The 22,942-nt window shown below is 52.8% G+C and overlaps 1 protein-coding gene across 2 annotated transcripts in view; it reads right to left on the reverse strand.

Annotated features, from left to right (window-relative positions):
• Nucleotides 1-22,942, reverse strand: part of Ece1 (endothelin converting enzyme 1) — a 93,675-nt gene that overhangs the window by 39,884 nt on the left and 30,849 nt on the right. Inside the window, exons 2-3 of one of the 2 annotated variants that reach the window (XM_042688463.1) lie at nt 10,066-10,152; nt 2,651-2,792 (exon numbers count right to left, since the gene is read on the reverse strand). In XM_042688463.1, the coding sequence (XP_042544397.1) occupies nt 2,651-2,792; nt 10,066-10,152 (229 nt within the window). Of the gene's footprint in view, nt 1-2,650; nt 2,793-10,065; nt 10,195-22,942 lie in introns of those variants that run through there. The other variant, XM_042688461.1, reaches the window with a different exon arrangement.

The raw sequence follows: 22,942 nt of genomic DNA on the forward strand, positions 1-22,942 counted from the left end.
ATATTTGATTAACAAATTAACGGCTCCAAGTCTCATACTTAGGATTTCCTCCTCTTCCCCCAGGGGAAACCCTCCCCCCCCAGTCCCTGTTCCCTGTATGGGGAGCCGTATGGCGGGCCTCGGTCTTCTCCCTGGCTACCTCCTGGACTAGAACATGAACTTGAGTGTAAGACTGGCATCTTGCTTGCTTGCCCACCACTGTGCCTGGCATCTAGCAGCTGTTTAACACATGTTGTAGAAGGAATAAATGGCCAACTGAGTGGCCATGTTTTGACCACCTCCTGGAGGGGACAACCATCTCAACCCATCAGGATGGGCATGAGTCAGTTGAGAAGGCAAGAATCAACCCTAGATTAATTCCCCTCACTTGGTTGGTGGCTGGCCCTACCACCCTCTAAGGTGCTGCCAGTGCTTCCTGAGGGAGTTTCATGTTTGGATGGCTGTTGTTTGCAAAGTTACTTGCAAGTTTCTGGAAAGGAGGGTATAGCAGGAAGACAGATCAAAAGATCCTTAGGTGCCCAGATAGGACATAGCTGTGGGTCTTCCAGGTACACCCGAGGACTTGCTTTCCTGGCCTGGCGTTGGCTCAGACGAGGCCAATGTCACAAGGTTACTGTCCACATTCTAGGTGGCCACTGCTTTTTCAGGTGGCTCAGGAGTTACCTGATCCCTAATCCACTCCACCCTAGGACAAGAAGGCAGGCCCAGGTGGAGAAACCCCTTTCCAGATGCTGAGAGGGTCAGGTTCCCCCTTAGGACCTACTTGGCAACAACAGCAGAATTGCTTTGAGTATGACCCCTAAGGAAGCTGTTCCTAAGAGCTGTCCCTTGGGAGCTCTCTTTGGATCCTGGAGAAGAAACCCCTTGGGGGCTCCTAAGGGCAGCCCCAGGGCCAAACCGGCTGCTGGAATCCTGCCTGCTTCCCAGGTCCAGGACAAAGAGCTGGCCATGGGCTGCACAGACCGGTGGGCTGCTCAGAACTGAAGCTGATTGATCAGGATGTGAGGCCAGGTGGCAACTGCAGGGTGGTGCCAGCAGCTAGTGACCCGCTGGTAGAGGACACACAACACACGCACAAACACACATCTGTAGTGTCACACACACACACACTCTCTCTCTCTCTTCTTCCTTTGTCCATTCTGTCATTCATTCAGTTATTATTTGTACACCATGGCACCAGGCGCTACGTAAGTATGTGTGGTGAAAGGCCTGGAAGCTAGTAAATTACTTACTCAAATATACATCAAGCACCTGCTGGGACTATAGCCCATTTAGTCAGTTAAGAGCCGGATGCTTGTGGCTTACTCATGTCATCCTAGCTGCTCAGAAGGCTGAGATCTGAGGATTACAGTTCCAAGCCAGACTGGGCAGGGAAGTCTCTGAGACTCTTATCTCCAATTAACCACCAAAAAAGCCAGAAGTAGAGCTGAGGTTCAAATGGTAGAGCTTTAGTCTTGAGGGGGGAAAAAAAAAGCTTAGAGACAGAGCTCAGAACCTACACAATACACACAATTTAAACGTCAGTTAAACACTTATTTCTAGAGTATGCCCTCTCTTCTCTCCAGGCCCTGAGGGCCCTTCCTTTCTAGTCTACCATGACCAACCTCAGGCCAGCAGCTTCACAGCGGGGAGGGCCCAGCACAGCCATGGTTTCACGGTGCATGGCCAAGTCGGTGGGCAGGACCCTGACCAAAGCCCCTCTCTGGCTGCTCAGCCAGGTGCACCATCAGGAAGCTAGATACTGGGGGCAGGAGCAGGAGAGGGAGACAGCCTGGAATTGGCTGGCCTCCCTGTCCTTGGTTTTAACTCGAATCCTCCCAGTTGCATAAGTGCTAGCTGAGTAAAATGCAGTGCTGGCAGGATCCATTTGGCGGGCTCCGAGAAGCAGCCTCCAGCTCTGAGGGTGGGATAACAGGGGCCACATTCACCCTACGCTCATGTAATGGGAATGGACAGGTGGATGGAGGGACAGACACAGGCACAAAGACTCTGGGCAAGGAAGGACATCCCTCATGATCAGGAATGACAGTGATTACAAAAGAAGGCAGGACCTGAGCTCTTGAGGCTTCTGAAGCCTAGGAGGGAGCCAGTGGGAAAATTCCAGCTGCCCCACTCAAATCCTCAGGGCCTCAGTTTCTTCATCTAGAAAAGAACTGAAAGCAATCACAGCCTGTAGGGACATGAAGGGAAGACACGAGGCCATGTCTGTAAAGGGGTATTTGGCCCACAGAGAGGTCAGCATGCAGAAGCCACCACTGGCTTCCTCTTGGGCAGGCTGCACCAGCCTGGTCCAGCAGCCACACCCTAGCAACCATGTCAGAGCCCAGGCTGAATAAGTCCTTAAGGCACTGCATAGGACCTCAGGGCCAAACCCTATTAGGCACTGCTTTCCCCCCTTAAAGGGAGATGACACAGAGTCTGGGGAAGTAAATGACTTGCTCAAGATCATACTGCTTGCTGTTGGATTGCTGGGCTCGGATGTGAACTCAGGTTGTTCTAATTTACCTTTGTACCAACCACCACCCTGAGCCCTGCAGACCTGGCTTCTTCCTTGTGCTTAGAAGCCTTCTTGGCTTGAGCAGGGAAGTCCTCTGTACAGAAACAGAGGGACAGGGGGAGACAAGCCCTCCACAAACACAGAAGCACCTACTTGTCCGGTACTGGATGCCCAGTGCTGCCAGGCAGGCCACCAATCCTGCTGCCAAAAGTGCCACCAACACCACCAGCCGCCTCTCCACCGGGGTCCGTGCTGCCCAGCACCTCTGGCCGCTCCGAGGGCTGCGGAAGTTCACCTGCAGGGGAGGAGGCAGGAGGAGTGGGGAGGACGTGAGTTCAGGGCTCCCCAATCTCAAGAGGAAGGGGCTCCGAGGCAGGCCTAGGCCCTGGGGAGCCATCGGGCTGTCCTCCGTCTCAGGGGTGGTCTGGTTCCCACAGAATCAGCCCTAAGCCAAGAACGGAACCTCCACCCTAGCCAGTAGCTGAGACTCGGCAGCTCAAGCCGGGAGGGCTTGTGTGTTCTGTGTCACCCGATATGGGCAGACGGGGAAAAAAGACCAACAGCATTTCCTTGCCTCTCCAGTAAGGAGCTGGAAAGGAACAGGATGTTTGGACTGCAGATATGCAGAGGGTGGCCAGCTAGGCCTGCCTCAGAGGCCCCACACCCACGGGCCCGGGGCCCGGCGCCCAGCGCCCAGCAATAGCACGGCCACAGCTCAGGTGTTCTTCAAGCAGGGACATGCTGAGCTCGGTAAACCCTCATGATCCCGCCAGGGCTGGCTTCTTGGTCATCTGTTTACAAATGGAGAAACTGAGGCCCAGAGGGGTTAGTCCACCCCACAGAGCTGAGTGGGCAGAGCAGGGACTTGAATCTGAGCCTGTGGATGCTTGAGCCCACTTATGGATCAGAGATGTGGTCTGGGATACTGGAGGAGACAAGAAAAGAAGCAGCTCCATCAAGGCAGGAGAAATGTCCCCAGCCTCACAGTCTAGCTAAACAGGAAAGGAGGCACAATGAGGGGAAGCCTGTGTGTGTGTGTGTGTGTGTGTGTGTGTGTGTGTGTGAGCTCTTGGGCTCATTAGGGACACACCCACTAACAGCACTCAGAGCCCTGAGCCCTGGCCCATCACACCCAAAACCAGCTCAGGGGCTCTGTTCTAAGAGGTGCTTCCTGAAAAAGCCAGGGCCACAGCGCAAGAAGGCACTCCTGAAGGTGGGGCTGGTTCATGAGTTGCCCCACAACAAACAGCTGAGCACCAACTCATGCACGGAGGGGAAGAGGTTCCTTTACTATCAGCTGCTCCCAGCCTAATGGGATGCTGATAAAGGCTGGAATAATGAACAGGGGTTCAATCAGGGAAGGCTTCCTGGAGGGGGTGATAATCTGGGCTGGGTCTTGAAGAATAAACAGAAGCTGACAGGGTATTTATTTAAGGAGCTCTGTAAGATAGATTAAGGAACATGAATGTCCTCTTCAGGACTAGAGAGACAGATTTGTCCTTTGGGAAGAGCAACTAAGAGGGAGCAAGGCAGGAGTTGAGCAGGGAGACTCCTAAGGTGGTTGTCATAGCATGCTGGAGGACTGGGACTCTGGCCTGCCAATGCCCCCACATAGCTGAGGAAGGGCAGCCCCCAGAGCTGCCAGAACCCACAGGAGTCTCACAGTGGCACATGGGGATCTGTGACAGGTCATCTTAGAGTAAGAGCCCTGTGGTCATGGCCGGGTACCCTGTGGACAGAAAGTGACTGGGAATTAGGGCACTAGGGAAAGGGGAAATGAGAATTTTCGGTGAAGAAAAATCAGCCTGAAAGTGAGTCAAGGCTCTGTGTTGAAAATGAACTATATAATTTGTAGGTAGAGACAGGAGGGAAAAACTGGGAGAAAGCGCCGGAAGGGGTGTGACATTGTCCAAAAAGAAATGCACTCATTTGTCTTGCATGCATGAGGCCCTGGGTTCGATTCCTTAGCACCACATAAGCAGAAAAAGCCAGAAGTGGCGCTGTGGCTCAAGTGGTAGAGCCCTAGTCCTGAGCTAAAGAGCTGAGGGACAGCGCCCAGGCCCAGAGTTTAAGCTCCACGACTGACACACAAAAAAAAAAAAAAAGAAAAGAAAAAAGAAAAAAATGCACTCATTACCTGACTTATGTAACTGTAACCTCTCTATATATCACCTTTATAGTAACAATAAAAAAATAAAAATTAAAAAAAGACAAGGTGATCATTTCATAGAAGGTCAGCTGGCCCTTGCCACAGCAGCAGGCAAGTGGAGGGAGAGAGAGAGGGAAGGAGGGAAGGAGGGAAGCCCCCCTGCTAAAACCCCTTTTCTAAAACTAGGAGAAGCAAAGCTTCTCAGCGCTATTCTCATTAGCTAAAACTTTCACAGACGGCCTGGTGCAGAGAGACTGGGGTGATGCTCAAGTGCATGTACAATACCCCGAAGGTTCACCAAGGATATCAATGTCTCCCTCAACTTGTCCTGGGCACTGGTATTCGGAAGGGTCCTGAGGACTTGGGGCAGGTGCTGCCATGTAAGAGGATACTGATAATAGTGTCCCTTTGCCTGTCCGTCCTTCTGCTCCAGAACTGTCTCAGCCTTCCTCCTCCTCCACATCCTCCTCTTCCTCATGACCTCTTGTGCTCCCCTGGCCAGGAAAAGTCATCTAGGCTGAGCTCACAGGGAACAGGAAGCAGTGTGACCTTGGATGAGGGGCACCCTCTGCCTGGCACTCATTCCAGAGAGCTGAAGGACACACTGGGAAGGGGAGGGAGGGAAGGGACTCACTTCATTGGTCTGGTGAGAGGGACAAGGTGACAGCCAGGAGTAAAGGTGTCTGAAAAGGTGAAGGAGAGAGAAAAGACACAGAAGGCAGAAGTTGGAAGGGACAGGGAAGCAGGGGAGGAGAAAGGCCCTAAAAGCAGCTAATAATTGTGTGTATATGTATGTGTGTGTGCATACATATGCACGTGCGTGCACATGTGTGCACATGTGTGCATGCATGCTGGTACTGGGGCTTAGACTCAGAGTCTAGTCATTTAGTTTTTTTTCACTCTGCCATTTGAGCCACAGCTCCACCTCTGGGTTTTTGGTAGTTAACGAAAGTTAAGAGTCTCATAGGCTTTCTTGTCTAGGCTGGCTTTGAATTGAGATTCTCAAATCTCAGCCTCTTCAATAGCTAGAATTATAGGCCTGAGCCACAGACATCTGGCTAGGCGAGTATTTGTGAATGGGCCTGAGATTTCATTGCTAGGTGGTATAATTCTCTTCTCACATTGTCCCTGGGACTAAGGAGTACTCTAGCTCCAGGAGAGACCCAGAGAGCTGAGGCTGGAAGGGAGCAGAAGAGATAGGCCCATGACACATCATCTCTCCAGAAAGGGCAGGGAGGCCTGGTCCCCAGGAGGGGTACCACTAGAGCAGCAGACTTGGGCTGAGCCTCATTGTTCCAGGTCAAACAAAGTGCTGAATCTAAATGGATGGTGCTCACTGTTAATTAAATTAGAATGAAGCCCAGATTGGATTTAAAAGGTCATCCTTCTAAGCCAGAATGGCAAGTGGCATTTGGAAACAGGCTCTTTAACCTCATCGTGTTCTTTGCTCAACTTGGGACTGTTTTAAGAACAAATGCAAGGTGTTGTCTCTAGGGGGCAGAACAAATCCAGAGCAAACACAGCTCCTGGGGCAGAAGTCAGTCTCCTGGAGCACTGGGCTTGGACCAGGAGACACTGGCCAGTTCCTGGGTACGTCTCTGCTGTTTACAGTTGCCTGACCTCAGTCAAGGCCCCCTCCCCCCCCCCTTTTTTTTTGCCAGTCCTGGAGCTTGAACTCAGAGCCAGGGTACTGTCCCTGAGCTTCTTTTGCTCAGGGCTAGCACTCTATCACTTGAGCCACAGCACCACTTCTGGCCTTTTCAGTTTATGTGGTACTGAGAAATCTAACCCAGGGCTTCATGCATGCTAGACAAGCACTCTACCAGTAAGCCACCTTCCCAGCCCAGTCAAGGGCTTTTTTGAGCCCTCCGTGTACCTGCCCGTGAGACAAGGTCACGGTCATGAGCAAGGACCTGAATGCTTTCTTGAATTCCTTTTGGAAATGAGGCCATGTCAATCAGGGCAGAATGGGGGGGGTGGGGGGGGCAGTAGCTACGTAGAGGATTAGGTGGCAAGCCGCCAGATCCATCTGGGGAGATGTAAGTGGAAACTGAACCAATGCCAGGGACCATAGATGCCCAACTTGCTGCGAGCTTAATTTTCTGCTTCTTGCTATCTAAGGTGGGAGAGCAAACCAGAACAAGAGGGAAAGGGGTGCTCTCCAAAGACAGGTGGGGAGAAAAAAACAACAAAAACCGAACAGGATGGCGGTAGAGTGAGAGACACTCAGAGACAATAGGAGGGAAAGAACGCACCCGGGGTTCCCACAGACAAGGAATGAAAGCACTAATCGGGGATAAATATTCGGTTACAGAAGTGAGAGCCTGGCTCACCTAGGCCCGCAGCAAGAACGAGTTTTGCAGGTGAGGATGGGCACCTACCTGGGGCCCCCAGAGGCAAGCAGGAGAGCAGGGGTGGGAGGCAGGCTCAGCCAAGTTTGTGAGTCAGGTTGGGTCTGGAGGAAAAGTAAGTTCTCTCTGAGTCATTGCCAGGGCCCCCAGCAACCTGGGCTGCAGGGAGCAGGAGTCGCCTGCCAAAGGTTTGGCGAGGAGCCCACCCCCTACAGCCCAGAAGCCCAGCAGCGTGAGGGTTGGCAGGGGGACTGGGCTGCCTGTCCGGGAGCCAGCCTTTCAAAGCAGGCAGACCGTGACAGCTTGGCCTCCCCACTTGTGAGGGTGTCGGTTTGGGGAAGTGTCTTCCAGTAAAGTTTCCATGAGGTGGACTTTGGGCTGAGGTCATGGGGACTAGCATGGAGCAAAGCTCTGATGTCCTCTCATTCTTCACATCTCTGCCTGGGCCCAACCTGCACCTGCACCATGCCTCACCTCCCAATGACTGGTGATAGCTGAGCGCATTTCCTGTCATGGGGAGCTCACAGTCTGTGATAGAGGTGCTGCCTACCTTCCTTTATACTTTCCAGAAAAACACCCAGCTCCCTGTGGCACATAGGAGAAAGATGGAGAACGTGGGAAGTCAGAGGTCAGCTAAGATTCTGCTGAATGATCCAAGGCAGCCTCTGGGCCTTAACCTCCTATCCCTAAAATTAGGGAGATGAAATAAGACCCCAAATGTGACCCTTTCAGGGTCTAAGAGCAGCAAGCCAGAGTGTAATGGATGGCTGGTGGACAGAGTTGGAAGTACCTCCTGGGAAGGTAGGGAGGTCTTGCCTGTCTCCAACATTGACCTCCAAAGATAGTCCCCATGCACGGTGCCAAAACACAAGAAAATCACTGTTAGGAATTTAAATATCTAGCTTGCCTGACTTCTTTCCTTCCTTCCTTCCTTCCTTCCTTCCTTCCTTCCTTCCTTCCTTCCTTCCTTCCTTCCTTCCTTCTGCTGTCTGTCTCTCTCTCTATTTCAGGGGAAGACAATATAGAATATATAGAGAAAAAGAAAAAAGGTAGTAAGACCTATTCTCCACAAACAAGCCAGGTTTAGTGGGTAGAGCACAGCCGTGGCATAGGTAGGATTGTGCAGGCTGACTCAAGCAAAAGGTATGAGACCCTATCTGAAAAATGACTAAAACAAAAAGGGCTAAAAGCTTGGTTCAAGTAGTAGAGTACTTACCAAGCAAGTTCAAAGCCCTAAGTTCAAATCCCATTATCACCAAAAAGGGAGAGGAAAAGAAGGAAAGGAAAAGAAGAAAAAGAAAACAGCCTTGTAAGTAGAGCTGATTTTGAGTCTCAGCAAAGCAAGCATTGACTCGTTGGCATTTGCTCTGGGGAATCCAGGAGGCTCTGAACAAGCCAAGCAGGCACCCACAAAAATGCCCCCAAATCCTCGAGTAACCTTTTTGCTTCTTCTGCATGGAAAATGGAAAATAAATCCAGTTGGTCAGTTTGGCGTGGGGATACCAATACTGAATTTTTCAACCCACACAACAGTAATGTGACCACAGGAATGTCCCTAACCATTCTCTGTCCCTCAGCTTTGTCATCAGTAACACATGCTATGCCAGCCCTTACTTCACAGGTCATAAAACAACAATATCCTCTCAATCCCCAAGGTATACACTACCCCCCACCTTCTCTCATCTTATAGATGAAGAAATTAGGACAGAGACTCAGCTCACCCAGGACAGAGTGGAGTCGGAATTCACACTCAGTCCCAGGTTTGGAAAGTGGGCTCCTTGCACTCTGCCAGGGTCTCCCAGGAGGCGCTCAAGTTTATCTAATAGGTCCGTGAACCCAAGTGGGCGACTGTGACAACAATAACAAGGCGTGTTAATTTTTTGTTGTGAATTCTGAGATGCTTTTGAGATGATATATTTAGAAGCTGCTGTGGAAGATGAGACTGGAGAAGATTGCTGATTAGATGCTGTTGTGATTTGTGAAAGGAAAGTGCTTACCACAGAGAAACCATTTCCTGCCGGATTTGCCTCTTGAGAAGGAAGGGTCCACAAAAAGAGGCTTTGCACAGCCTGGGTGTAAACTGTCACTCACAGCCCTGAGACTGAACTAAGGTGGGGTGTCTTCCTTCTCTGAGCCTCAGTTTCCTCATCTGTACATGGAGAATCAGCCTGCAGCTCTTGGTGATGGTGCTGACAGTTGATTTGGGATGATTTAGGTGGGGCTGCCATATTTCAGGGAAGAAGAGGAGGAAGGGGAGAAGGGAGAACTGGATGGTGAGTTCGGATCTCCCTGGCCTATTTAGCCTGGGAGGAGGTACATCCAATGGTGCTGCTTCTTTGTTAGCATTTCAACTCCAGCTCTAAGCTTACCTGGGTTGTGATTGTCAGCTGTCTCCTCAGTCCTTCCCTGGACAGAGGTGTCCTGGGGCCTTGATCTGGGCTCCTCTTTTAAGGCTGGTTTCTCAGGAGGTGCCACACTGCCTTGGGGGTTCTCAAAAATTCCAACTCCTTGCCACCCACCTGTCTGAGGCTCAATCCCACCCAGGGCTCGGAGCCTGGCCAGAACTGTCCTGGTGCAGCTGCTCTGCGTCCAGGTCCCACCCAGACCTGGGCTTCCCGAGTGGACTGCAAAGGGGCAGAGAGAGGAGACTGAGCTGGGATTGCTCCCCATAGGAAATTCAGGCAGTGAGGAGGGGGTGAGAAGGGAGGGCAATGCCTCCTCCCTAGGGGGCGCAACTCTCCAGATCCCCAGGACTGCAGGCGGGCCCCAGGATGCAGCCCGAGTGACCCTGGGCAAGTCCACGCAAGACAATGACTGAGAGTGTGGGAAGGCCACGGGGCTGGTCAGGGCAGGGGGCCTCCCCCACCGCCCCCCCAGACCCCGCCCACACCGGGGCTGCAGCCCCTCAGGCAGGTGGCCAGGAAGATCTGAGGACAGGAGGGCATGACCCTCAGGGGCACCACTGCCCCCTGGCTCAAAGCCTGGGGTGCTCAGCGCCGCAGGGTGGGTGGGGGCGGGGCGGCGCCAGTGCGCATGCCCGGCGGCGGCGGGGACAGTGGGGCTCCTACCTGCAGGCCGTTGGGGTACACGTCGCCCTCGGACAGTGAGTCCACCAGGTCCTCTTCGTCCAGCGTGGCCCGCTTGTAGGTCGACATCTGCAAAGCCAAGTGCAACACGGACTCCCTCAGCGACTCCATGGTGCGCGCGGCCGAATGGGAAGCGGCCCCGGCGCCCCGCCCCGGCCAGGCCACCAGAGACGAAGATCGGCCCCTGAACTGGGTCCCCTCCCCGGCCCGGCCCCTCCCCGCCCCGCCCGCCTCACCGCAGCCCCCCGGGGCAGCGGCCCCGCTCCCCGCCAGCGGCGTCCGTCCCATTCCGGGGGTCCCCGCGCTGCGCCGCCAGGCGCACGGCCCGCGGCGGGCGGGGCCTGGTGGGCGTGGCCCGGCTCCCCCCAGATCCCCGAAGATCCACAACCCGGAGCCCGACCCTGGCGGGCAGAAAGTGCTGCCCTCCCCATCCCGTGGCCGCCTCCAGAGAAGGTGCCAGAAGTCAAGCACAGCCAAGTCCCCCCACCCCTGCCCGTGTCGGACATCAGCAGGGTCACAGGGCCTCCTCCATCAAGCCAGGAAAACGAGAGAGGCAAAGACTGGACTAGGAATGACAGCTCCCACCCGCTTCTGCTCTCCCCTTCCCCCAGGTCAGGAGGTGGTTTTGTTTTTGTTTTTTGGGGGGTTTTGTTTTGTTTTTGCCAGTCCTGGGGCTTGAACTCTGGGCCTGGGCTTGGTCCTTGAGCTTCTGTGCTCAAGGCTATAGCTCTACCACTTGAGCCACAGCACCACTTCCAGTTTTCTGTTGGAGTCTCGCAGACTTTTCTGCCCCAGCTGGCTTTGAACTGTGATCCTCAGATCTCAGCCTCCTTAGTAGCTAGGATTACAGGCATGAGCACAGGCAGCCGGCTCTGGGTGCTTTAAGGTAGACCAAAAGCCAGTATGATATGGCAGCCAGCATGTTAAGGGAAACCTAAAAACCACCCTGGGATGTGACCTTGGTCTCCACCTCTGCCCAGGCCTCTCCTGTGATCCTGCATAGGAAGACCTGTTGTAAGGTGTCTGTCAGGGACTCTGGGCCCTAGGACCCCCAAGAGGCCAAATCCAGAAGCTAGAGCTCCACTTCTAGTAAGACTTGAATCTCTGCTATATACCCTATATAGCAATCCAAAGTGACTTCTATCTCATCTCACACAGCCACACACACAGTGAGCACAGACAGTGTGGGATAGTGAAGTCTTAGGATCAGTGAGAATGGTGGCTCCAGAGGGGCTTCTGGCTGCTACCTGTCATGCGCCCACTGCACCCAGCGCCACCCTCTGCAAACATGATCCTTCTTTCACTATTCCATGTTTAAAAGCCCTTGGCGTTCACCCCCCCCCCCCCAACACACACCTTTACCGGATCCCCAAGGCCCTGTTCATTCCTGGCCCTGCTCATTCCTGACCCTCCTCATCTTTGCTTCCTACTCACTTGCCCAGACCTTAGACACCCGCTTTGGCTGTGTGTGTGTGTGTGTGCGTGTGTGTGTGTATGTGCCAGTCTTGGGGCTTGAACTCAGGGCCTGGGCACTGTCCCTGAGCTTCCTTTGCTCAAAGCTATCACACACTCTATCGCAGTGCCACTTCAGCTTTTTTCTGTGTATGTGGTACTGAGGAATTGAACCCAGGGCTTCATGTATGCTAGGCAAGCACTCTACCACTAAGCCACATCCCCAGCCCCCCTTTGGCTTGTTTTTTTTGGGGGGGTCGGTTGTGGGGCTGGGCACTGTCTCTCAGCTCTTCAGCTCAAGGCTAGTGCTCTACCACTTGAGCCAAAGTGCTACTTCCAGCTTTTTCTGTTTATGTGGTGCTGAAGAATCGAACCTGGGGCCTCATGCATGCAAGGCAAGCACTCTACCACTGAGCCACCTTCTCAGCCCCCCCATTTGCCTTTGACACAGTTCCTCAGATACCCCAAGACCTTTGTAACTTCTGCTCCCTCCATCTGGGACATTCTTTTCTCATCTCTGCTCCCTCCACAAGCTAGCCCCTACCTTAGATCTCAGCTTAAATGACACCTCCTGAAGTGTCTGTCCACCCTAAGTAGAGGCCCACATCCTCCCCGAGGGCCGCTGGCCTGGTTTCCTTTAAAGTATCCACTGCAGTCTTTGAAATCATTTGTTTTGTTGAGCCTCCACATGCAGCCCAGACTGGCCTCAAATTCACCAGCCTCCTGCCTCCACTTCCCCAGTGCTGAGATTGCAGGCATGCACCACCACACCCTTCTGTTAATTTTTCTGTTGATATGTTTATGTCTTTATTGCCTACCTTTCTCCCTGTCCCCAGAACCATGGAGCTTTATGAGCAGCAGCTGGGGCCTTGTCTGGCTTATTCCCACCCAAGCAGAGGCTCAACAAGTGGTGCTGGTGGGAGGGGGAGAATCTCTTTAATATTGATGAGCTCTCCAGTGGCTAACGTATACTTCTGAGAACAGAGGTCTGAGGGAGGCAGTGGGCAAGGGATCCTGATCCTCAAAACTTCTGCCTCCCTCCCCGTCCTCCCTCCTCAAGGGGAGGAAGGACACTAGTTGTTTCACTAATCTCTGGGTTAGAGTTTGTTTTTGCTTTCCTAAAACAGGACCCTTGGTTGAATTAGGTGACACATGAATGAGACAAATCCAGGGCACCTAGGTGACAGGCATTTGAAGTTCCTTACTCACATCTCCTCTCCTCAAACCGTACCCTTCCCCGGTGGCAGGAACCATTGACCCCTTTTCTAGAGGGTAAAACTGAGGCACAGGCCAGGAGGTGGAGCAATGAATGGCTTCTTCTATTTATAAAGCAATCCTGATCACCCTCCCCTCCCTCAGGAGCTCTACTTTCCTGAGTGTCCCCACGGTCTTCCCCCATACTGTCCTAGGGAACATTCAGTACTCTAGACTGGGGAGACCCAAAGGCAGAGGCTGTGTCCCCCTGAAAAGTCTAGACTGAGGCTGGAGCAAAGGATCGGGGCTGGAAGCCCCATGGGGCCATGCTAGGTCCCTCATAGCCTTGTTGACCCCACTGTGGGCCTGTGGCTAGATGATGAGATACAGAATTGTGAGTCTGTCACAGAAGCAGGGCCCCTGCCTGCAATGCTGGCTGCGATTCTCAAGTGACCTGGAAGCTGTGTCCCAGCCATCTCAGGACCCCCAGGACTCCGCTGCCATTCTACTGGGTGCCCACAGCTACCTGGGCAGGACTCGCAGGCGACTCCTCCATCTATAGGTGGGGCATAGCTGCTCTGAGCCCCTCCTGCCTCCAGGACCCGGTCCCTCTCAGGCCACAGACCTAGGAAAGGTCAACTCACCCCTCCCTGTCTCTACACTGGAGACCAGGAAGCCTGCATGGGCCCATGCAATCTGGCTTCATTATGCAGACTTCCAAGCCAGGCCAACACAGCTTGCAAGAGCCAGAGGTGAGCCTCGCAACTGGAGTTGGGGTAGGCAGGGCTGCTTCTTCAATGGGTGCCCTGAAAGACTAGGCACTAGGGCTGGCAGGACAGGATGGGCGGGCACTTGTTTTCCTTAATGGCCTCATTTGTGGTTGTGGGTGCCACACCCTGCCCGCAAGCCAGCACACAAGCTTTAGGAAAGGCAAACTGCAAGCTTTGAGGGGAGCAACGTGGCCTGGTGTTCTTGAGCAGGACTTGGCTCAGAGGAACCACAGGTCTCTGCAGAATGGCTGTGCTGTCCCCAGATCCCTGCCGCACAGGGAAAGTGAGGCAATGCAGAGGAGGGTACATGGTGCCGGCTCTGGAAACCCTGCCGTGGGGAAAGAAAAGAGCGGTCATAAAGGAGCGGTCATAAACACTTGTGTGCCTCTGCCAACGAAGGCCTTGCGGCCTGGGGTTCCCCGTGGCCTGTCTCGGTTGCCAGACAGCTTTGGTCACTTTAAGGCTCTTGTAGTTGGTTTGCTGAAAGCAGAGGTGCCAGCGGCGTTGCCCCGCCTCTGCGAGAAAAGCTCTGAGCCTGGACCTCAGCAGACATCCCTTTCCAGCTGTGTCCACATTGTGTCCCAGCCTCAGCTCCTTGGGGCTGATCAGCCTGTTTCCTTCCTTTCTCCTCCATTTTCTTAACAGGGGTGGCCAAGTACGCATCATTTCTGGCATCTTGTGCCTGTGATTGGCTGGGACCCCAGGTGATAATGTCTTGTCCAAGCAGTTAAGTCAAATATGAGCTGTGGACAGAGCACTGTACCTCTGTGGCTCTCTTCCCCAAGGCCCGTGTATGTGACCCAAGTTCTAATCATGACAGAAGTATCGGACAAACCCTCATGAAGGGGCACCCTACAAAACATTTGTCTGGAAGGTCATCAAAGCTAGGGGGGGTTAAGAAACAGTCAAGGAGCCTAAGGAGACAAAATGACCAACTGTCACATGTGGATCCCAGGTGGGGCAGACAGAGCATGAGGTGCCAGCTAAAGAAAGCTGCATGAAGGAGCCGAGTGTAGTAGCATACTCAGGTAATCACAGCACTTGGGAAGAAGCTGAGGCAAAAGATGGTGAATTAGCAAAACACTGTCAATTAGTTCACTAGTTGTGGCAAATGAGTCACCTGTTAATAGGACAGGAAATTAGGAGTGGGGTGCAAGAATATACCACACTATTGTCCCAATCATCTGCCCTGAAATAAAACAGTTCATTTAAATATATATATATATATATATATATATATATATATATATATAGGGCTGGGAAGGTGGCTCAGTGGTAAAGTGCTTGCATGCCTGAGGCCCTGGGTTCGATTCCTCAGCACCACATAAGCAAAAAGAAAAAAGCCGGAAGTGGTGCTGTGGCCCAAGTAGTAGAGCACTAGCCTTGAGCTGAAGAGCTGAGGGACAGCGCCCAGGCCCAGAGTACAAGCCCCACGACTGGACCTATATATATATATATATGTATGTATGTATGTATATTTAGCTGGTCGCTGGTGGCTCCTGCCTGTAACCTAGCTACTCAGGACGTTCAAAGCTAGCCTGGGCTGGAGAGCCCGTGAGACTCATCTCCAATAAACTACTCAGAAAAGGACAGAAGTGGCCCTATGGCTCTGTTGAACTCAAGATTAGCCTTGAACAAAAGATGCTCAGGGACAGTACCCAGCCTTGAGCTCAAGCCTCAGGATCAGCAATACACACACACACACACACACACCTGGCTACACACACACACACACACACACACACACACACACACACACACACACACACACACACACACACCTGGCTATCCGTTCTGCCAAACAATAAACAGCTAGCTCTTATATTTCTCCCCATTTTTTTAGGTCAAGACCAAGATTCAAACTCGGTATCTGATGCCTTGGCTCACTGGCTAGCACTCTTCCCACCGAGCCACACATCTAGCCCCTCCCTTACCTTATTTGTGTCTGTGACCTCACCCCCCTGCTGGATGCTCTAGGACCTCTTTTCATAGATGTGGGGCCTGAGGCTCTGGGGAAAGGCAGAGTGTGTGGTTGGCAGACCCAGCCTTGGGTCTTCTTGGTCTTTTCTTTTCCCCTTTCCCTCTTCTCTCTCTTTTTTTTTTTTGGGGGGGGGGGCGTTCCTCTTCAGGCTACAGCCCCTTCCCCCATCTGCGCTGTTGGGAATAGGGAGGGGGTAGGAAAGGAGACGTCACCAAGGGCTCAGCTGGAGTTGGAGGCCTGAGCAAGAAAGGGGGAGGTGGGTAGGAGCTGGGGGCAGGGGAGGCCTGAAGAGGAGGTTCAGGGAGGCCCACGGAGGCCAGGGATGCAGGGCATGTGTGGGAGGTCAAGGCTGTTACTTTGAGAAGCAGTGGCCATGCCCACCAGTGAGCCAACCTCTCTGGTCAGGACTTGAGTGCACGGGGACTCACATGCACATGCAGGAAGTCGGTGGTGTTGAGACCTGCCCTGACCCTGGGAGGTGCTCTGCCCACGGCTGTCCATGGTAGAGCCCAACCCATGCCCAGGCTCCAATCTGGCCAGCAACCACTCAGTCCACCTATGAACAGGCCACTCGCCACCCCGCTGACTGCCTTCCCTCCTTTCTAGTCAGCTCTGGCCTCTGTCCAGGCCCCCTGGGCTCTGCCCGTTGGGAAGCCACCTGTGGGTCCTCCCTTCCCAGGCCTCCTGGATCTCCAACTGCAGATTCCCCTGCCCTTCCATCTCCTGGAGAGCTCAAGACAGAACTTTCTAGATGAGCTGATAAGATCTAGGCACTCTCTAGCTCCAAGATCAACTCCCCGAAGCTGGCAGAATGAAGACCATGAGCCTGGCACAGTTTTCAATTTCTTCTTCCTCACCCTCTCTCCCCCTATCCTGGGATCTGGCTTCTGACCCCTCTCCAGACTCATCTCTCATCTCCTTACATGCACACTGGAGCCACAGCACTGTCCATGGTTAGCTTCCTAACCTACTTCCAGCGGTGGCCCTCTGCACACCCACCACCCTCTACTGTCTTCCCCGGGCTCACTCCTCAGCTTGGATGCCTCTTCCTTCAGGCAGCCTTCTTGGGTTTCTCTATGACTCATTCCCTGTGCTCCCCAGAAGCATAGGATCTCATTCTAAGACCTTCACAGTCATCTCTCCTCTTTCCCGCGCTCTGGTCTGCCTCATGGAGATTCCTGGGGCCTTCACAAGATATTCTAAGTGGACCGTGTAGGTAGATCCTCAGCCTAGTGGTGAGCAGAGAGGCCGCAGTGGAGTGGAGTGGAGCTCAGGGAAAGGGCGAGCTCTTGGGGAGTGGAGGGAGGACAGGAGGAGCCCTTTGCTTCTCCCCACCAGACATCAGGAGGGTGTGTCATGAGCCCAAAGCCACGCATCTGGTAAGTAACAACTCTTGGGGCTGACCCCAACTATGTGTGGCATTGCCACAACAACATATAAAAAACCAGTGGTCCCCACCTCCTTCCTTCAGTCCTGGTCTGCAAGCCTCAGCTCTCCTGGGGTTATGGGGGATGAGCAGAAAGCTGCTGCTGGCCCTGGCTCCTGGGACCACCTGCAGACACCCCTACACCTCCATGCCTCAGCACCCACATGCGCAGAGCGGCCAGGCTGTGGGAGCCCCTGGCTGTGAAGGCCAAATACGCCTGAACAATCTGCTGATCTTAATCACATAAAAGCTGAGGACCAAGTTCATCTTCTAATTTAATGGTGCTTGCAATGGTAGTGTTGGCCTGCCCAGTAATTAGACCCAAGAGGAAGCAGGTCATGGAAATGGCTAATTAGTATTTGTGCTAGCCAGGTGGGCAGGTGACAACCACCAGGGAAGATGGAGGGAGAAGATTATGGACAGGAAGCTCTAGATCCATGAACTGGAAGCCAAACTACTCAGGCGAGGGATGCTGACAGCTAGTGACTTTCCTCTTAGGAACACAGAGAAGTGTGGACACAGCCTGAGGGTGGGGTGGGTCATGGGCTGGGAAGCCAGGCTCCCTCTGATTCTAATCTTTGCACGTCTGAGCCTCAGCATCCTTGCCTGTAAAATGTAGCAAAAAATTGCATACCCTCCACAGGCTTGTAAAGAGGAAAAAGAATGAGCTTTGCCATCTGTTTGTCTATCTGTAAGATAGGGAGGTAATTAGTGGATCAAAGCAGTAGTTTGCAAATACACAGATTCCTTTTCTTCTTTTTGCAGGGTTGGTGACTGAATCAGGGACTTGTGCAAGTGCTCTTTGATAAACTGCAGCCCCAGCTAAATATAGAGATCATTATTAAAACCCCATATTCACTTATTTTGAAACATTCAATACCAACTCAAGACACAAAGGTGAAAGCGAGGTGAGGGTGGCCCACGCCTGTAATCCTAGCTACTCAAGAGGCTGAGAGCCAAAGGATTGACATTTGAAGTGAGCCAGACAGATGCGAGACTCCATCTCCAATTAACCAGGGAAAAGCTGGAAGTGGAGGTATGGCTCAAGTAGTAGGGCGCCAGCCATGAGCAAGCCGAGTAAGCACCAAACCTTGAGTTTAAGTACCAGCAAAAAATAAATGAATTTAAAACACAGGAGCAAAGGTAACATAGGGCAACACAGGGGCAGAGCAGCTTGTGTCCTCAGTGACCTCGAGTCCTACCCCTGAACCTGTTTCTCTCAAGGGAACCAAGAAATACAGTTTGAAAGCCACCTGGCTTTCGTTCCTGCTAGAGAGGAAAGGGGTAAGGGGCCAGGGACTAGCCAGGATGGGGCTGACCCACTACGGTGGGCATAGGAGTTCAACTTCGCTGTCTATGACCATTCAAGCTGGACAGTGGATTCCCCAAGAGAAAGAGAGAAACGGGGGTGGAGGAGAGCTTTAGATTTGGAGCAGGCAGAGAGCACCACATCCCGGCCCAGACACCCCGCCCAGCAGGTTGTGTCTCTTCTCAGGGCTTCCATTTCCTCAGCCGTGAGTTGGCACACAAATCGACACTTCGCTGTTAGGAGGGCAGGTTGGGGAGCCAGGCATCACAGGTTCAAGCCTCAACTCTACCCCATCCTGCCCTGCTCAATGTCTAGGCTCCAGTTCCTGGCCCTGTCCTTCTGTGTAAAGTGACCACAGCAAGTGCTCAGTGAGTGCTGTGCTCGGCTGGACAATTAGTAGTAAACTTGTTCGCAGTGTCTTTGTCCAGGGAGACAGAGAAGCAGCCAGGTGTCTCTCCCCAGCCCCGGAAAAGTGGGGAGTTGGGGAGTTCTGAGCTAATGGGCATGGTGCTCCTAAGAGTCTGTGATGCCTTTTACTGAGCCCCTACCATACACCAGGCCCTTACCCTGGACAGCAGGTAGCACTGCCCCCATTGGACCAATGAAAAAACCAAGGCTGAGAAGGTTGATGTGCCCACCCCAGGGCCAGCCTGCCCCTCCACAATACACATAATCCATGATCCAACCAGGAGGGCTTTACTAGAGTGAAGGCTTTTGGAAGATGTGCAAAGGCCCTGAGTATCTGCCCCTGGAGGCATCTTGACAGTGAGAGACCCAAGTAGTATTAGGTCTTCCCCAGGATACAACCTTGGTTCCAGAGGAAGTAGCAGCCCAAGAGGCTAACGTGTAAGCTAGCCTTGCATGGCCTCCTCCAGGCAGCCCCCTGCCCAGCCCTTCCACCTTGTCCCTCCTCCCATTCTTGAGCCCCATGTTGTGACCCAGGCTGGTGCTAAGCAAGCTACACAGCTTCTACCTTTAATCCCTCATACACTTCTTTGGCTGCAGAACAACTTTTACTTCTCGACGTGCTGGCTTTCTCAGGGGTGGTCCTAACAACACAGGGGTGGAGAGGAAAAAAATCACAACAACTCATAATTGAGGGTGAATGCTTTTTGCACTTGCTGGCAGACAAGGTAAGGGCAGAAGGGCAGGTCTGCTTTGTCAATCCTCCTGGAATTCCCTTCAGGCTCCAGAGAAACCCCAACCCCTTTCTCCACAGTCTGATGGTGTCTAACGGACCTAAGAATGGGAGCCAGGATCTAGGACCTCCTCTGCATTCCCCTAGTGATCCTATCTCCACCTTCTCCAGAGAGCAGGCTTGTCTGAACCTGGCAGGAACCCTCAGGGAGTGGTGATGTCCTGCCCCCTGTGCCCAGGAGTAGTACCTTGTCTCAGTGTCCTGGACTGGCAGTCCTTCTGTCCTCATCTCCTGCTCCTGTTGGAGCTGGCCCTACCCTTCTGCTCCTTGGCCCGAATTCTCTCTCCTGGCTTCCATCCCCGCCCACCACTGGCTGTCTTCTTGCTAAAGTTGAGGTTCCTCTGCCAGCCAAGGTGTCTGGACAGGAAAACTACCTGCTCATGCCAGGGCAGTCCCAGTGGGCAGGACTGGAAGGGCCAGGCATCCTCGGGCTTGTTCAGGGAGGCAGAGCCTTCAGTGGCTGGCAAAGCTGCACCTAGGTGACACAGCCACCCCTGGCAGCCTTGCCCTCCATCCCCACTGGCAGAGGAGAATGGGCAATGGCCAGGAACACAGTGCCAATCAGGGATCAGACTTGGCTCTGCCAGGGCCTTTGATCCGTAACCTCCAGCCAGTCACTAGATTCCAAATCCAAGTCCTAACCAGGCTGAGCTGGCTCTTCTGTGAGACGGATTTATGAGTAAATCGTTAGGAGGATTGGATGGCTTTGTAAGGGAGCCTTGAGAACAGGCCTGAGGCGAAGGAAGCCAGGGCAAAGCAGCTTTTCCTGCCACTGGCATTCCTCCGGCCCCCAGCGGAGTTCACGCTCATGTACCAGCCATTCTCTGGTCAAATCTGGCCCACAGATGTGGACACGTTTTTGAAATGCCAACAAGTGGAAGTTTTACACAAAAATATATACTTCCAAGCTGCAGCTGCAGCCTTGGACAGGCCCTGGGTCTCTATGGGGCTGCAGCCCAGTCCGTGCTTCTCCTACTGCAGCCCAGGCTCTGTGCCTGCTTTCTACCACGTTGCACTGTCCTGGGTAAGGAAGAGGAAAGAGGCCTACATCATGTTGCCTCATCTCAGTCCAAGATGAGAAAATGATCCATGCAAAGGTTCCCAACAGGCAAAAAGCATTTACTACGACAGATAGAATAGCAGTTGCCTCTGAGGAAAGAACTTACTAGAAAGGAACAGGAGAGGATTTTTCTTCTGGGGGATGGGAATGTTCCAGAAACATCCTTTACCTTGAGTCTACTGTGGCTAGACAGGTGTCTAGGCTTGTCAAAACCCATCCAATCACAGGGTACCTATGGCTCATACCTGTAAACGTAGATACTCATGAGACTGAGATCTGAGGCTCACAATTCAAAGCCAGCCTGGGCTGACAAATCTTTGAGACTCTCATCTTCTATTAACCATCAAAAAATTGGAAGCAGAGGTGTGGCTCAAGTGGCACAGCACCAACTTTGAAAGGAAAAAAAGCCAAGCAAGAACCGGAGGCGGGGGCTAGGTGTTGGTGGTTCATGCCTGTCATCCTAGCCACTCAGGAGGCTGAGATTTAAGGATCACGCAGTTCAAAGCCAGCCCAGGCAGCAAAAGCCCATGAGACTCTCTCTTATCTCCCCAATTAACTTCTAAAAAGTCAGAAATGGCACTATGTCTCAAGTTGTAGAACACCAGCCTTAAGCACAAAAGCTCAGGGACAGTAGTACACAGACCCTGAGTGCAAGCCCAAGGATCAGCCCCAAAATACAACACATTCAACCATTTATTTCTGGCCTGTGCATTTTAATCTATGTATATAACACCTGCATAAGAAGGAAAGAGTGGGTCAAGGAATGTGGCTTAGTGGCAGGGTGCTTGCCTGGCATGCATGAGGCCCTAGGCTCGATTCCTTGATACCACCTAAATACAAAAAATAATTTTTTTTTAATTAAAGAAGGAGAATAGTGATGTGAAGATGGTTGAAAACAGGGACTGAGTCCTTCGGGTGTGAAGATGACATTAGTGAATTAGGGACACTGCTGTAACTCAAGATGCCTCTAGCCAAGCAGCCCTGCTAGCCTGCAGGCCCCTGGCCACACCAGAGTCAGAGACCTACGGTTTAATTCTGTGACTGGCTGATCTTCAAAGTACCACATACACTTAGAGTATCTAACCCAGAAGCTACCAGCTGCACGTGGCTCTTTAAATTCACTAAAATAAATGGAATAAAATGAAGTTTTCAGTTCCTCATTGGCACTTGCCATGCATGGTTACTGGCCAGTACCGAGAGGATATTTAGATCGTCATGCAAAGTTCTACTGGCCAATGCCAGTGTACACATTGTCATAAAAGCTGGGCTCCCTTTGGTTTGGATGGAAGTCTGGGTCCTTGCCAGGGTGGGCACCAGGATCTCAGCCACCCAGGGCCTGACACAGTAAACAATAAGCAGCTGCTCAGTAAACATGAGTTGAGTGGATGACTGAGGGTATGAGAAGCAGGCAGCAAGTCCTGGGTTCGAATCCCTTGCCAGCAGTGGCAGGGGCTCCTACACCCTGTGTACCCCAGATTCCTCTGTACAGGTTGGCATTACAACCACACCCTCCCAGGGACACATCAACCACCACGTTTTTGAGGTTGCAGGAGACATGGGGACCAGGAAACATCCCCACAGAGAACTGAGAGGTCAGTAGTCAACACTGAAATTCTAGAACAGGGAGGGGGGGAGCAGCAGGGGGTGGTGAGGGTGTTACTGCTTGTGAGAATGTCTTTTGAAAAGTTGGTAGGGGTAAAGACAGAGCAGCCTGCGGGCTTGGGGGTTGGAGCAGCAGCTGGGGGGTGGGGGTGGGGGAGCGGAATCTATGCCACCACGCCCAGCGGCTAGAACCTGAACTGAGAAACAGCATCAGATGCCCACAAACACTGCTGTGGTCACGGTGGTGGGACAGAAGTCACCTCATTCCCCAGGGATGCCCCCTCTGTTCCAAGGGGTCTGGGCCCCCTCTGCACAGGGAGAGAAATAGGAGCCCACCCTGGGAGCTGCTGGGAACAGGGCTGGGCTGAGCAGGAGCTACATCTGCCTCCTGTGCATGCACTCTTCCCTAGCCAGCTCCTCAGAGTCTCTGAAAAGCCAGGATGTCAGTGCCTGTCTGCTCACTGGGCCCCTCACTCATTCAGATGCTCCTACGAGCCTGCTCCACAGCAGGTGTGCACGATGCACGAGCCTATGTATACACTCCGTATGTATGTACCTGTTACATAGCCGCTACACGTGCCAGGAAGTGAGCTCCTGGCTAAGATCACCCAGCAACACAAAGTCCTGCCAGGCATCAGTGGCTCACACCTCTAATCCTAGCCACTCAGGAGGCTGAGATCAAGGTGGCTCAAAGTCAGCACCAGCAGACAATTATGAGACTCTCTTAACTTCAGTTTGTTAGCAAAAAAGCCAGAAATGGAGCTATGGCTCAAGTGGTAGAATGCCAGCTTTAAGTGGGAAAAAAAAAAAACAACAAAACTCCAAAAAACAAAGGGAGGGTAGCACTGGGTGGGACCCAAATACCAC

This window comes from Dipodomys spectabilis, unplaced genomic scaffold (genome assembly GCF_019054845.1).
Source record: "Dipodomys spectabilis isolate Male_0828 unplaced genomic scaffold, ASM1905484v1 ptg000118l, whole genome shotgun sequence".
In the NCBI taxonomy this organism is placed as follows: domain Eukaryota; kingdom Metazoa; phylum Chordata; class Mammalia; order Rodentia; family Heteromyidae; genus Dipodomys; species Dipodomys spectabilis.